Source organism: Macaca nemestrina, chromosome 2 (genome assembly GCF_043159975.1).
Source record: "Macaca nemestrina isolate mMacNem1 chromosome 2, mMacNem.hap1, whole genome shotgun sequence".
NCBI lineage: Eukaryota > Metazoa > Chordata > Mammalia > Primates > Cercopithecidae > Macaca > Macaca nemestrina.
This window is the reverse complement of record NC_092126.1, coordinates 41,300,361-41,314,891: the sequence shown is the minus strand read 5'-3', so window position 1 is coordinate 41,314,891 and position 14,531 is coordinate 41,300,361. Positions and strand designations below refer to the sequence as shown.

The 14,531-nt window shown below is 38.9% G+C and overlaps 1 protein-coding gene across 5 annotated transcripts in view; it reads left to right on the top strand.

The window, feature by feature from the left end:
- LOC105469947 (phosphatidylinositol-4,5-bisphosphate 3-kinase catalytic subunit beta) overlaps positions 1 to 14,531 on the top strand; it is a 188,503-nt gene that overhangs the window by 91,397 nt on the left and 82,575 nt on the right. For all 5 annotated transcript variants that reach the window (XM_011721593.3, XM_011721596.3, XM_011721594.3 and 2 more), the window contains 4 exons: positions 2,600 to 2,823; positions 7,568 to 7,747; positions 10,961 to 11,131; positions 12,313 to 12,390. In XM_011721593.3, coding sequence (XP_011719895.1) covers positions 2,600 to 2,823; positions 7,568 to 7,747; positions 10,961 to 11,131; positions 12,313 to 12,390 — 653 coding nt within the window. The remainder of the gene's footprint in view (positions 1 to 2,599; positions 2,824 to 7,567; positions 7,748 to 10,960; positions 11,132 to 12,312; positions 12,391 to 14,531) is intronic.

Here is a 14,531-nt window from a genome sequence, read left to right as displayed (position 1 = left end):
TGCTTCCCCCACCTTGGCCTCCCAAAGTGCTGGGATAACAGGAGGATTACAGGCGTGAGCCACTGTGCCCAGCCTAGGGAGTGCTTTTTTTTTTTTTTGAGATGGAGTCTTGCTCTGTCACCCAGGCTGGAGTGCAGTGGAGAGATCTCAGCTCACTGCAAGCTCCGCCTCCCGGGTTGACACCCTTCTCCTGCCTCAGCCTCCCAAGTAGCTGGGACTACAGGCGCCTACCACCACGCCCGGCTAACTTTTTGTATTTTTAGTAGAGACGGAGTTTCACTGTGTTAGCCAGGATGGTCTCGATCTCCTGATCTCGTGATCCGCCCAGCTCAGCCTCCCAGAGTGCTGGGATTACAGGAATGAGCCACTGCACCCAGCCAGGACTGCCTTTAAGGTTCTTTTGATATTGGATGATGCCCGTGGCCACCCAGAACCCCCTGAGTTCAACACTGAAAGCATCAAAGTGGTCTACTTACCCCCAAATTCTACATCTCTAATTTAGCCTATCAGGAGGTCATAAGGACCTTTAAGGCTCGTTACTCATGGTACTCTATGGAAGAGAACCTGGTTAAACATCATGAAAGACTGGGAGTATTACATCATTGAAGATGCCATCGTTGATGTAGAAAAAGTTGTGAAAGCTATCAAACCCGAAACAATAAATTCCTGTTGGAGAAAACTCTGTCCCGATATTGTACATGAGTTCACAGGATTTACAACAGAACCAATCAAGGAAATTATGAAATAGATTTTGGATATGGCATAAAAGGCAGCAGTGGTGGTGAAGGGTTTCAAAATACAGATCATGGAGAAATCCAAGAGCTAATAAACACCACACGAGAGGGATTAACAGAAAACAACTTCACGGAGATGAGTGATTCTGAACCAGTGCCAGATGATGAGGAAGATGATATAGAATTAAACAGTGCCCAAAAACAAATTCACATGCAGCAGTCTGACAGAAGGCTTCTGATTGTTCAAGATTGCTTTTGACTTCTTTTATAATATGGCCCCTTCTATGATACCAGCACTGAAACTAAAGCAATGGTAGGATTGATACTATACAGATAAACATTTTTTACAGAAATGAAAAAGCAAAGAAGTCAGAAATTATGACATATATCTGTAAAGTTACATACAGTATGCTTGCATCTCCTGCCTCACCTTCTACCTCCTTCACTCTTCTGCATCTGTCACCCCTGAGACAGCAAGACCAACCTGTCCTCCTCCTCCTCAGCCTACTCAATGTGAAGATGATGAGTTAGGAAGATACTTATGATGATCCACTTCCTCTTAATAAATAGTAAATATATTTTCTCTTCTTTGTGATTTATTTAATAACATTTTCTTTTTGTAATCAGAAGAGAGCTGGAGTAATTAACATTTTCTTTAGCTTTAGGAATACAGTATATAACATATATAACATACAAAATAAGTGTTAACTGACTTGATGTTGTTGTTAAGGCTTCTGCTCGTAAGTAGGCTATTAGTAGTTAAGTTGTTCAGGAGTCAAAAGTGACATGTGGGCCAGGCATGGTGACTCACACTTGTAATCCCAGCACTTTGGGAGACTGAGGTGGGAGGATTGCTTGAGCCCAGGAGTTCAAGACAATTTGGACAATATGGCAAGACCTCATGTCTACTAAAAATTTATCCAGACCTAGTGGCATGTGCTTGTGACTGTAATTTCAGCTACTTGGGAGGCTGAGATGGGAGGATCACTTGAGCCCAGGAGATGAAGGGTACAGTGAGCAGTGATCACACCACTGCTCTCCAGCCTGGGTAACAGAGCAAGATTCTGTCTCAGTGAATGAATGAATGAAGGAATGTTATATGTGAATTTTCTCCTCTGTGGGGGGTTGGTGCCGCAACCACCATGTTGTTTGAGAGTCAACCAAACAATAAAGAACAATTTTACGTTTATGGGATTTTTGACTAATTAATACAATATATGATAACCATTTAAAAGTCACAATGAAGTGAAAATTCAATCTATAAAATTTAAGTATACTAGGTTTTCTTTGGTTTTGGTTTTTTAAAGACTATGAACAGTTTTAGGTTCACAGCAAAATTCAGAGGAAGATACGGAGATTTTCCACATTCCTTCTGCCCCTGTATATCATAGCCATTCCCATAGTATATCTCAAGTTTTAGGTGAGATAATAACTTGATTCTTAGTTTTCTTCTAATATAGTATTGAAACTGTTTTTCAGATTCTTAGTCTTTCTCAGCTATTTTAAGTGTGATTTATTAATACTTGGTTTGTAAATAAAAACAATGAATCTTTTATGTGTGGCTTTAAAATATGTATTGTGAATTACTTTGTAAAACTGGTAAGCAAACTACATTTCTTTATGAGGTTCTGAGTTGTATTTTTTTAAAAATATAATTGTATGTTTGTCTTCTGTACATGAGATTTATTGTTTTATCTGGGTTTTTTGATCTTTCATGGTATTTTCCTCCGTAGTTTCATCTGCTTGATAAAAGCCAAGCATCCAAGATCCAAGTTAGTTTTTGTTGAATATACTTTGTATTCTTTCTATATTCTTTTTTGTTATTGTTAGCTACTGAAAATGACACCTTTAAAAAATGTGTTTAGGTCTGCATGAATTTGATTCCTTGAAGGATCCTGAAGTAAATGAATTTCGAAGAAAAATGCGCAAATTCAGCGAGGAAAAGATCCTGTCACTTGTGGGATTGTCTTGGATGGACTGGCTAAAACAAACATATCCACCGGAGCATGAACCATCCATCCCTGAAAACTTAGAAGATAAACTTTATGGGGGAAAGCTCATTGTAGCTATTCATTTTGAAAACTGCCAGGTAGGATTATGTTTTTTAAAGAAATATTTTGTAATACATTTCTCATTTTTACCTGAATACAGCTCTAGTTTTAGAAGTGTCTCTCACTTACCTAGCAAACACTATTAGAAAGAACAACTTTAGATTTCAGATGGAAATGTATTTAGTATTATGTATAATAGTCTAAAGTGATATTCTTTGCATGTATCTTTTTTGATGCAGTGGAATGGTGATTTAGAATGGGATTGGCAAACTGGACTGTTTAATTGGTTTTTACAGTTTTAAAGGGATGTTAAAAAAAGAAAAAAATCCTCAAAGATTTGTAAAGGGATGTTTAAAAGAAGAAGAAGAAAAAAAAAGAATATGCAACAGAGACCACTGTGTTGTATGTTGTTTGCCAAACCTGGGCCTTTACAGAAAAAGTTTGCCAACTGCTGGTCTAAATAGTGTTCCTTATTGGAAATACATTTTTTTCATGTGATTTTTTTTCCCCCTGTCTGTAGAATGAAAGCCCTAATTAAAATGGTCTCTTTGTTTCCATATTCTTAAATTTGCATTCTGTGACTATGTGAATTAATTAATGATATGGAAGTAGGCATTATAATAGAGTTCATATACAGCCCATCCATTTCTGAATATTCAGAGCAATTATACAAACTAGATGATGCTACTACTTTTGTATCAAGTATAGTCATTCTAGCATCTAGGGTCTGGCATTAGAGTAAGGTAGAAACGCAAGGATTTTTTTTTTTTTTTTAATGGAGTCTCGCTCTATTGCCCAGGCTGGAGTGCAGTGGTATGATCTTGGCTCCCTGCAACCTCCACCCCCCAGGCCCAAGCGATTCTCTTGCTGCAGCCTCCTGAGTAGCTGGGATTATAGGCTCCTGCCACCACACCTGGCTAATTTTTGTATTTTTAGTAGAGATGGGGTTTCACCATGTTGGCCAGGCTGGTCTCGAACTTCTGACCTCAGATGATCCACCCGCCTCGGCCTCCCAAAATGCTGGGATTACAAGCATGAGCCACTACACCCAGCCGGATGTTTTGTTTTGTTCTTGAATTACTGTGATAACCATAGCAATGACAACAACCAATTATGCAGGGTAAGTCTTTATTCTGTGTTGAGCACTTATCCTGCATAATTCCTGGTATGGTATATTTTTAATATATTCTCCAGTTCCCATACCAACCTTACAAAATGTTGTTGTCTTTCCCCCATTTACAGTGAAGAGACTGAAAGGAAGAGAAGTTTAGTGTTTTGTGCCAGTCCTCATAGCTAGTCAGTGGTAGAACCAGGATTTCATCCAGGTGTCTCTCTCTGGTTTTACCTAGTTTTGCCTTCTTTTAGCCAACATGTTAATAAGTATTTGTTAGGACAGATGTGAAAAAAAGATTCTACCTTCAGGCATTTTCTCTAAACAAGTAAGTTTATCTAGGGAAAAATGCCATTCATCATTCAATCCTGAGATACGTTGAGTCTGAAGTTCAATTTAAGTCAAGATTTGAGTATCATTAAAATGTCAAGGTCAAATTTACAATACTGTTTAAGGAATTCTGCGTGGTCAAGAGAGGTAGAATAGGGGAATTTATTGATGAAGGGTGATGAGAATTCAACTTGAGAACACTGGCTTGGCCAGGTGAGATGGTGCACAGCCACTTTGGGAGGCTGAACAGGGGGGATCTCTTGAACCTAGGAGTTGCCAGGTTGGGCAACGTGGTGAAACCCCATCTGTACAAAAATTACCTGGGCATGGTGGTGCACATCTGTAGTCCCAGCTACCCAGGAGGATGAGGTGGGAGGGATTGCTTGATCCCAGAAGGCGGAGGTTGCAGCGAGCCCAGATTGCGCCACTGTACTCCACCTTGGGCGACAGAGTGATACCCTGTCTCAAAAAAAAAAAAAGGTACAATATTTCATGAAGTCATGGAAAGTGATATTGAACAACTGCTTGAAATACGGGAAAACCATTAAGATATAAGGTCATTGGTGTCTTATTGGGAGGTGAGGTTGAGGAGGAAAGAGGAGGCATGAGACCTCTCAAAATGATTCCTAGCATCCTAGCCTGTGTTCTTTGATGTATGTGGCACTGTCTTAGTCCGTTTGGGCTGCTGTAACAGAATACCATAGACTGGGTGGCTTATAAACAACAGAAATTTATTTCTCACAATTCTAGGGTTTTTTGTTTGTTTGTTTTGTTCTGTTTTGTTTTGAGACAGAGTCTCACTTTGTCGTCCAGGCTGCATTGCAGTAGCGTGGTCTAGGCTCACTGCAACTGCCTCTTTGCAGGTTCAAGGGATTCCCCTGATTCAGCTTCCTGAGTAACTGGGACTATAGACAGGCGCCACCACGCCCTGCTAATTTTTTGTATTTTTAGTAGAGGCGGGGTTTCACTGTCTTCGCCAGGTTGGTCTTGAACTCCTGAGCTCAAGTGATCCATCCGCCTTGGCCTCCGAAGGTGCTGGGATTACAGGTGTGAGCCACTGCACCTGGCCTGTTTCTCACAATTCTGGAAGCTGGGAAGTCCAAGATCAAGGCACCAGTTCATTCTGTGTCTTACGAGGATGGCTTCCTGGTGCATATATAACTATATTCTTGCTATGTCCTTATATAGCAGAAGAGGAGAGGAAGCTCTCTGGGGTTTATTTTATTTTATTTATTTTATTTTTATTTTTATTTTATTTTTATTTTTATTTTTTGAGATGGAGTCTCACTTTGTCACCAGGCTGGAGTACAGTGACACGATCTTGGCTCACTGCAACCTCCAACTCCCTGGTTCAAGCGATTCTCCTGCCTCAGCCTCCCAAGTAGCTGGCACTACAGGCAGTGGCCACCGCGCCCAGCTAATTTTTTGTATTTTTAGTAAAGGCAGGGTTTCACCGTGTTTGCCAGGCTGGTCTTGAGCTCCTGAGCTTAAGTGATCCGCCCGCCTTGGCCTCCCAAGGTGCTGGGATTACAGGTGTGATCCACTGCACCTGGCCTGTTTCTCAAAATTCTGCAATCTGGGAAGTCCAAGATCAAGGCACTAGTTCATTATGAGGGATTGCTTCCTGGTCCATACATAACTGTCTTCTTGCTATGTCCTTACATGGCAGAAAAGGAGACGAAGCTCTCTTAAGTTCTTTATTTATTTATTTTATTTTATTTTATTTATTTTATTTTTTTTTGAGTTGGAGTCTCACTCTGACAGGCTGGAGTGCAGTGACACAATCTCAGCTCACTGCAACCTCCGACTCCCTGGTTCAGGCGATTCTCCTGCCTCAGCCTCTCAAGTAGCTGGGACTACAGGCGTGAACCACCATGCCCAGCTAATTTTTGTATTTTTAGTAGAAACGGGGTTTTACCATGTTGGCCAGGCTGGTCATGATCTCCTGACCTCGTGATCCGCCCACCTTGGCCTCCCAAAGTGCTGGGATTACAGGTGTGAGCCACTGTACATGGCCTCTGGGGTCTCTTTTATAAGGGCACTAATCTCATTCATGAGGACTCTGCCCTCATGACCTAATCACATCCCAAAGTTTTTACTTCCAAATATCATCACATTAGAGATTAGGTTTCTACATATGAATCCAGCAGGGGAGACACAAACATTCAGTCTATGGCAGGCACCAACTCATAGAAAACACAGAATAATAAGTAAAATACTGGGAAAAATAGATGTGAAATACTTAGTAAGTTTAGGTTTTAAAAGTTTGAATCTAAGGCATCTTAAATTCAGGGGGGTGATTTATTGAAATTAAATTAGTGGAAAATATTATGGAATTGATGTCAGGTCAGTATTAGAGAATAGCAGTGAGTTAGTTGTTCAGAGTAGCAGTTGGTTGCTTTGGGAGATAGCTTCTTATATCGTTAGTATATGATCATATAATGGAAAATTACCTTGCTAGATTATGAGAGGATTCAGGTGTTGTCTGTACCACTCAGTCTTATGATGAACAGATCTGGTAATGCTATATCGATTCCAAGTTATATCTTCATTTTTCATTGATTAGAATTTCTGTATGTTTCTATTTACATGTTTCTAAAATTGGACATAATTGCTAATTTATGGTTTAATTAGTATAAAGTATGGCTCTCTTCTTACCAGTGAGAAATGTGTAAGTTTAAAAATATATATATACAAAATATAGCTACAGGTTATGTGACTTTTTAAAGAAAGTATGTGGCCGGGGGCGGTGGATCACGCCTGTAATCCCAGCACTTTGGGAGGCTGAGGCGGCGGATCACGAGGTCAGGAGTTTGAGACCAGCCTTGCCAACATGGTGAAACCCTGTCTCTACTACAGATACAAAAAATTAGCCGGGTGTGGTGGCACACGCCTGTAATCCCAGCTCCTCGGGAGGCTGAGACAGGAGAATTGCTTGAACCCGGAAAACAGAGGTTGCAGTGAGCCAAGATCACGCCATTCCACTCCAGCCTAGGGGACAGTGTGAGACTCCATCTCAAAAAAAAAAAAAAAAAAAAAAAAAAGGAAGCTAAGATGTTCATTGGAAAATGCCTAATGGTAACTGTTAGTTAAATATTAATCTTACCTGTGGAAGCTGTGCGCTATGAATGCAGTAAGATGACTTTCAGATTATTAGAAATCTTTATCTTTCAGTAAACTTGTCTACGTTCTAAATATGCATCCATGTAAAATTTGTTAAGGATGTACCTATATAAATATTATGTACATTTGTACGTATTATTACATAATGACTGTAATAGTGATTTTTCAGCATAAATATAACATTTACTGCTTTTTTTTCCATCTCTCTTCCCCTTTAGGATGTGTTTAGCTTTCAAGTATCTCCTAATATGAATCCTATCAAAGTAAATGAATTGGCAATCCAAAAACGTTTGACTATTCATGGGAAGGAAGATGAAGTTAGCCCCTATGATTATGTGTTGCAAGTCAGTGGGAGAGTAGAATATGTTTTTGGTGATCATCCACTAATTCAGTTCCAGGTATGTATATTAACTATATTAATTATCTTTACCAGAAAAGTCTATGAGTGTATATATATATATTTTTTATTTCTGATTTTAAAAATGTGTTCCCATAGTGGAACGTTTGGAATATACAGAAAATTATATAGTATTAAATAGTATATATTTATAATAGTACTTACCTCTGAAATAATCATTGTTACCATTTTGGCATGTTTTTGTCTTTTTTTTTTGCAGTTATGTATGTATTTTAGCATAATGATTGTACACACGAATATGTGTATGTATGTGTTTGTATTCTGCTTGGCTTTTTTTTTGGTTGTTTTTTTGAGACAGAGTGTTGCTCTGTCGCCTAGGCTGGAGTGCAGCGGCATGCAGTCTTGGCTCAGTGCAACCTCCATCTCCCAGATTCAAGCAATCCTCGTGCCTCAGCCACCCGAGTAGCTGGGATTACAGGTGTGCGCCACCATGCCCAGCTTCTTTTTGTATTTTTAGTAGAGATGGGGTTTCACCATCTTGGCCAAGCTAGTCTCAAATTCCTGGCCTCAAGTGATCCGCCCACCTTGCTTGGCCTTTCCAAGTGCTGAGATTACAGGCATGAGCCACCGTGCCTGGCTCATTTGGCTGTTTTGATTGTTTCAATTTGTCTTATAATTATTGTCTTATATCATTATGAATTTTTAACACTGTTATAGTTGCTTTCTATTTCATCATATGGTATAAATGTGAAATATTCTGGAGGAGGTAAAGTATTTAAAAATTGATTAAATGGTCATCTATTGAATTGTATAAAAACTTATTTGTGATTATCCATTAGCTAAGTGAAGGAAAACTTTTCAATTCCAGTCTGAAATATTTATGCGTGGAATTTCCCTTGCCCCTTTTTTGTTACTTCCATGTATGGCAAGAATTTTGCAAGCATTAGGTTTGACCATTCTCAAAAGCCTTTCTTAATCATTCATATATTTGTTTATTTTCATTTAATTAATTATTTGAGAATATGCTTCTGTACAGCACTGAATTGCCCCAGATTATTTTTGGAGTAAAGTTGAGTTTAAATATGCTATGTGCGGTGTAGCACCCCTCCCCCTATAAGGTCTACTGTTTAACGACTAGGTCCTTGGCTTTGCCTTCAAGTAACTTGAAGATGTTTTTGTTGAAATACCTTGGAGACTAAAAAATAGTCATCATGTAAACAATATTATTATAAGTGCCCAGTTAGAGGTTAGTAGTTAAGAATTTTAGGAAAATCTTGTTATTTTGTGATATTATTGTTGTCGTCGTTTAAACAAGAGGGATATAGGCATGCCAATTATAAAGTGATGTGTGTTTGAGAATTTGGAGCTGCAGTTTATTAGCAGGTAACATGATGATACACCTCTTCTTAGGTTTCTGGTGTGGCCCTTAATTTTTGTGATTTAGTACATGTAAGGTCTAGGAGCGGTTATAACTTAGTGCACAGCTTTGGGAGTTGTGGTATTCCGATAGTAAGCTATTGATCTCTAGTCCATAAGAGGAAACAAGATGAAAAGTGCTTGGTGGGCAACCTAGAAGTACTGACTTTTCTTCGTGTTCTGCCATCATTCAAGTAGATTCCCGCTTCTTTAATTTAATGTTTCTTTTTACCTTAAGAGATGTAAAGGAGAATGTATATTTTACCAGCATTATCCTTTATTATTATAAAGAAAAACAGAAGCATGTATGTGTTTTTGTGCAGGGTTAGACAGGAGATACCCTGTACAAAAGAGAGACAGAAAGAATATACAGTGTAGGCAAAGGAATATGAGAGAAATGGATCTTTCTTTTCTTTCTTTTTTTTTTGAGATGGAATCTTGCTCTGTCGCCCAGGCTGGAGCGCAGTGGCGCGATCTTGCACTGCGCTCCTGGCTCACTGCAAGCTCCGCCTCCTGGGTTCACGCCATTCTCCTGCCTCAGCCTCCGGAGTAGCTGGGATTACAGGCGGCAGCCGCCACCACGCCCGGCTAATTTTTTTGTATCTTTTAGTAGAGACGGGGTTTCACTGTGTTAGCCAGGATAGTCCTCATCTCCTGACCACGTGATCCGCCTGCCTCGGCCTCCCGAAGTGCTGGGATTATAGGCGTGAGCCACCGCACCTGGCTGAAAAGGATCTTTCATAGTGAAAAGTTTTTGGATGAACATATTTATCATAATATCACTTCTGAGAGACATTCTGGAAGGTTTTTTCTTTGACAAAAATGTATTTTTAATGGTTCTGAATTGAATTACAATACATTGAATCACACTCTAGATCTGTATAGGACATTCATTCTTCTGAGGAATACATTGGATTCCTATTCACTTTGTTAGGAATCTTTGGTAATATGAATAATCACCCCTTTTCTTATATGCTTCTGGAGAGTCATTCTGGTTTTGTGGAAATAAAACAGAACATCAAACTGGGATGATTGGTAGGTTTTTGCTGGGAAGATAGCTGGTAATACTTGCCTAGAACTCTGTGATGGAAAGGGGCCGTCTCAGGGATCCATAGAAAGTGTGAGTCTGCCACATGCGAACCACATATTCAGCTTTTCTAGTGAAGCTGAAAGTATGGCTGAAGTATGACTTTAGTGTTAGACAAGTGGGTTTAAATCTAGGTTTTACAGATACTAGGTGTGTAACTTAACCCTTCTGAGTTTCATTTCTTTAATATGTTAAATGAGTGTAATGAGATTAGCTGTAACATACAATAATTATCTAACTCAGTTCTTTAGGTACTTAGGTGTTCAGTTAATGAAAACTATTTTTTTGTATGGTGATTTTAAATTCTCATATTCTTAGGCTGGGCTTGGTGGCTCACACCTGTAATCCCAGCACTTTGGGAGGCCAAGGTAGGCAGATCACTTCAGCTCAGGAGTTCAAGACCAGCCTGGGTAACATGGCAAAACCCTATCTCTACAAAAAATATAAAAGTTAGCTGGGCATGGTGGTGCATGCCTGTAGTCCCAGGTACTCCGGAGGCTGCGGTAGGAGGATCACTTTAGCCCAGGAGGTCGAGGCTGCGGTGAGCTGTGATCTTGTCACTGCACTCCAGCCTGGGCAACATAGACCCTGTCTCAAAAAAAAAAATTATTTTTATATTCTTGATATTCAGCTGTGGTTTAAGACATACTTTCACAGTGCATTTGATATAGTGTTGTTCAGCTTCATTTTATTCTATTGATTTAGGTGTCAGCTTGAAAATCAATACCTTCCTCTTTCTTGCCCCTATAGTATATCCGGAACTGTGTAATGAACAGGACCCTGCCCCATTTTGTACTTGTGGAATGCTGCAAGATCAAGAAAATGTATGAACAGGAAATGATTGCCATAGAGGCTGCCATAAATCGGAATTCATCTAACCTTCCTCTTCCATTACCACCAAAGAAAACGCGAATTATTTCTGTAAGTTTTATTTCTGAACCTTTAGTGACCCCACAAGGCATGTGATTGTGTTAGTTTACATAAGTTTCACACACATTTCCTTTGCTCACTTCTCCTTCTGTGAAAACCAATGCATATTTGCCAAATTGATCACCATTTATTTAAAAATTATCTTTCTAGATATTATTATTTTTACTCAAGCTACAATTAAATGTAAATATGCCATTTATATTTTTGGTGTTTCTTTCTGCTGAAGAAAAATGTCATCAAATTAGAGGTTTTGATTTAAATATAGGACTTCAATGAGTAATTGGAGACATTCTAGTAGAAAAGTTAGATGTGCAGACATAATTGAATTAACCAGTATATTTCATTTCTTTTTTTTTTTTTTGAGACGGAGTCTCGCTCTGTCGCCCAGGCTGGAGTGCAGTGGCCAGATCTCAGCTCACTGCAAGCTCTGCCTCCCGGGTTTACGCCATTCTCCTGCCTCAGCCTCCCGAGTAGCTGGGACTACAGGTGCCCGCCACCTCGCCCGGCTAGTTTTTTGTATTTTTTTTAGTAGAGACCGGGTTTCACCGTGTTAGCCAGGATGGTCTCGATCTCCTGACCTCGTGATCCACCCGTCTCGGCCTCCCAAAGTGCTGGGATTACAGGCTTGAGCCACTGCGCCCGGCAGTATATTTCATTTCTATCAGCTTAACCATGGTAGTGTTTTTGGTATAATTTGTCTGTCTTCTTAATACCGAATTCTTTTAGTACTAAACATTTATGAAGGGCACTGTTGTTTTTCAGGATGTAATATATTTGTATAAAGCAAATGTTAAGTTTGTCTTTATTTGAACAGTTAACACTTAGTTACTCAGTCATCACAAATTGTATATTGAACTGCTCCTTGATGATGTTATTTCTATGTTAATATAAATGATCTACTCAATTTATAAAAAGCTTTTATTATTTGTTAATGCTTTTTAATTTAGTGATATCTGTTAGTATTAGTGGAATGCTGCCTATGTTTTGCCGTGAAAGCCAAGTGCTAGGGGTTATAATGCTTAATTGAGTGTGTGTGACTTTCAGTTGTTAGTTTAGAGCTCTATTTTCATAGTTTTGCCAATAGACATTAGAGCTGATGACAATTGCATTGCTGGCGTAGAATATTCATTTCTTTCATTAAAATAATTTGTATTTGTTTTATTCTTTTACAGCATGTTTGGGAAAATAATAACCCTTTCCAAATTGTCTTGGTTAAGGGAAATAAACTTAACACAGAGGAAACTGTAAAAGTGAGTACCCACTAAGATTTGAATTTGCCATCTGCTCCAGTGTTTGAATAACTCACTGATATGCTCAGTAATGTCACATTGGAGATTGAATTTTACCCATATTGGTCAATTACATGATATAGAATATGGTATTTTATTATAAGACTATTGAGAATTTTTGTTTTAAAATTTGAAAATTTCCTTTTAAAATTCAAAGACTTTTGAATCATTAGAGATCTACTGGAAAGATTGACATTATTTTTCCAGTATATATTACATATTTCTTCTGTGTATTATACATCTATAATTTCTTCTGTGTATTATACAGAAGAAATATATAATACAGATGGGTAAGACTGTGAAGAAAGTTAAGAGAAATAATTCAAAGGTACAAAGATCGAGTTATCTTGGTTGAATGATTCTAGAGATCTAATGTACAACCTGAAGACTATAGTTAATAGTATTTTATACAGGAAATTTGCTAGGAGAGTAGATTTTAGGTACTCTTAACCACTCCTCACTCAAAAACAAAGGTAATTGTATGTGATGATGGATATGTTAAATTTCAGCAAGTGAAATTTAAGCCCAAACTATAGATCTTATGTTTTTATGCAAGCTTACTCTCCTCTCTCAGCCTTGCCTAGAGCTGCACTGAAACCTCTTTCAGTCTTTTTTTTTTTTTTTCTTTCCTTTTAAACTTGCTGAGCACAGAGAACATGTAATGCCATTTCCTGGAAGAAAGTAGATTACTACGTTATGGACCACAAGTTGTTAACACATGGGGGCTTATTGCTCAATCCCATACATTTAAATAAAGACTTAACAAAGCATTTTGTCTCAGAGTATAAAGCATTTATTTTCCCTAATTTGCTGGGTTGGAAATTAAGTGAATAATTTTTGTGATCCAAGAAAAGATTTGGTTTGTTTGAAATGTTTGTTGCTGTGAAGATATATTCAGGAGCCCTTTGCCAAAAATTATCAATGTCTTGCTTTTGTGCATGGGCATTAAAGATTTTGGGGGAGAGTAAAAGGTTGGTTACCACCTTTGGTGTTAGACAAGTGAGTGAGGCTGTGAAAAAAGTTGAGAGAAATAATTCAAAGGTACAAAGAGTTATCTTGGTTGAATAATTCTGGAGATCTAATATACAACATGAAGACTATAGTTAATAATGTTGTATACAGGAAATTTGCTAGGAAAGTAGATTTTAGGCACTCTTACCACTCCTCAAAAAAGAAAGTTAACTGTGTGATAATGGATATGTTAATTTACTTGACCGTGTAGCAAGCACTTTATTCTATATTAAACTATCATGTTGTACACCTTAAATATTTGCAATCTTAGAAGAAGATTCTTTGAGTAGCTATCATTAAAATAAAGGCTTTGCTTTTATATCCTCTGCTAGATTTTTCTTTTTGAGATGGAATCTCACTCTGTCACCCAGGCTAGGTTACAGTGGCATGATCTCAGCTCACTGCAACCTCTGCCTCCTGGGTTCAAGCGATTCTTCTGCCTTAGCCTCCCTAGTAGCTGGGACTACAGGTGCACGCCACCACACCTGGCTAATTTTTGTATTTTTAGTAAGGACAGGGTTTCACCATATTGGCCAGGCTGGTCTCGAACTCCTGACCTCGTGATCTGCCTGCCGTGGCCTCCCAAAGTGCTGGGATTGCAAGTGTGAGCCACTGCGCCCGGCTTAGATTTTTCTTTTTAATGAATGTGTTTATGACCAATTAACCTCTGTTTTCTATTTTAGTGGTAATCCTGTTTTTGTCTTTTAATTTAAATTTTTTAGTTGCAAGAGTATAACACGAATAATTGTTGCAGTAAATGAAAAAGTGCAAATAGGCTGGGCATGGTAGCTCACACCTGTAACCCTAGCACTTTGGGACGCCTAGGCAGGCAGATCACTTGAGTCCAGGAGTTCGAGACCAGCCTGGGCAACATGGCGAAACCCCATCTCTACAAAAAATACAAAACTTAGCTGCGTGTGGTAGCACATGTCTGTAGTCCCAGCTATGAGGAAGGCTGAGGTGGGAGGATCGCTGGAGCGTGGGAGGATCGCTCGAGCCTGGGAGGTCGAGGCTGCCCTGAGCTGAGATTGTGCAACTGCATTCTACCATGGTGACAGAGTGAGACCCAATCTCCCCCCAAAAAAGGAAAG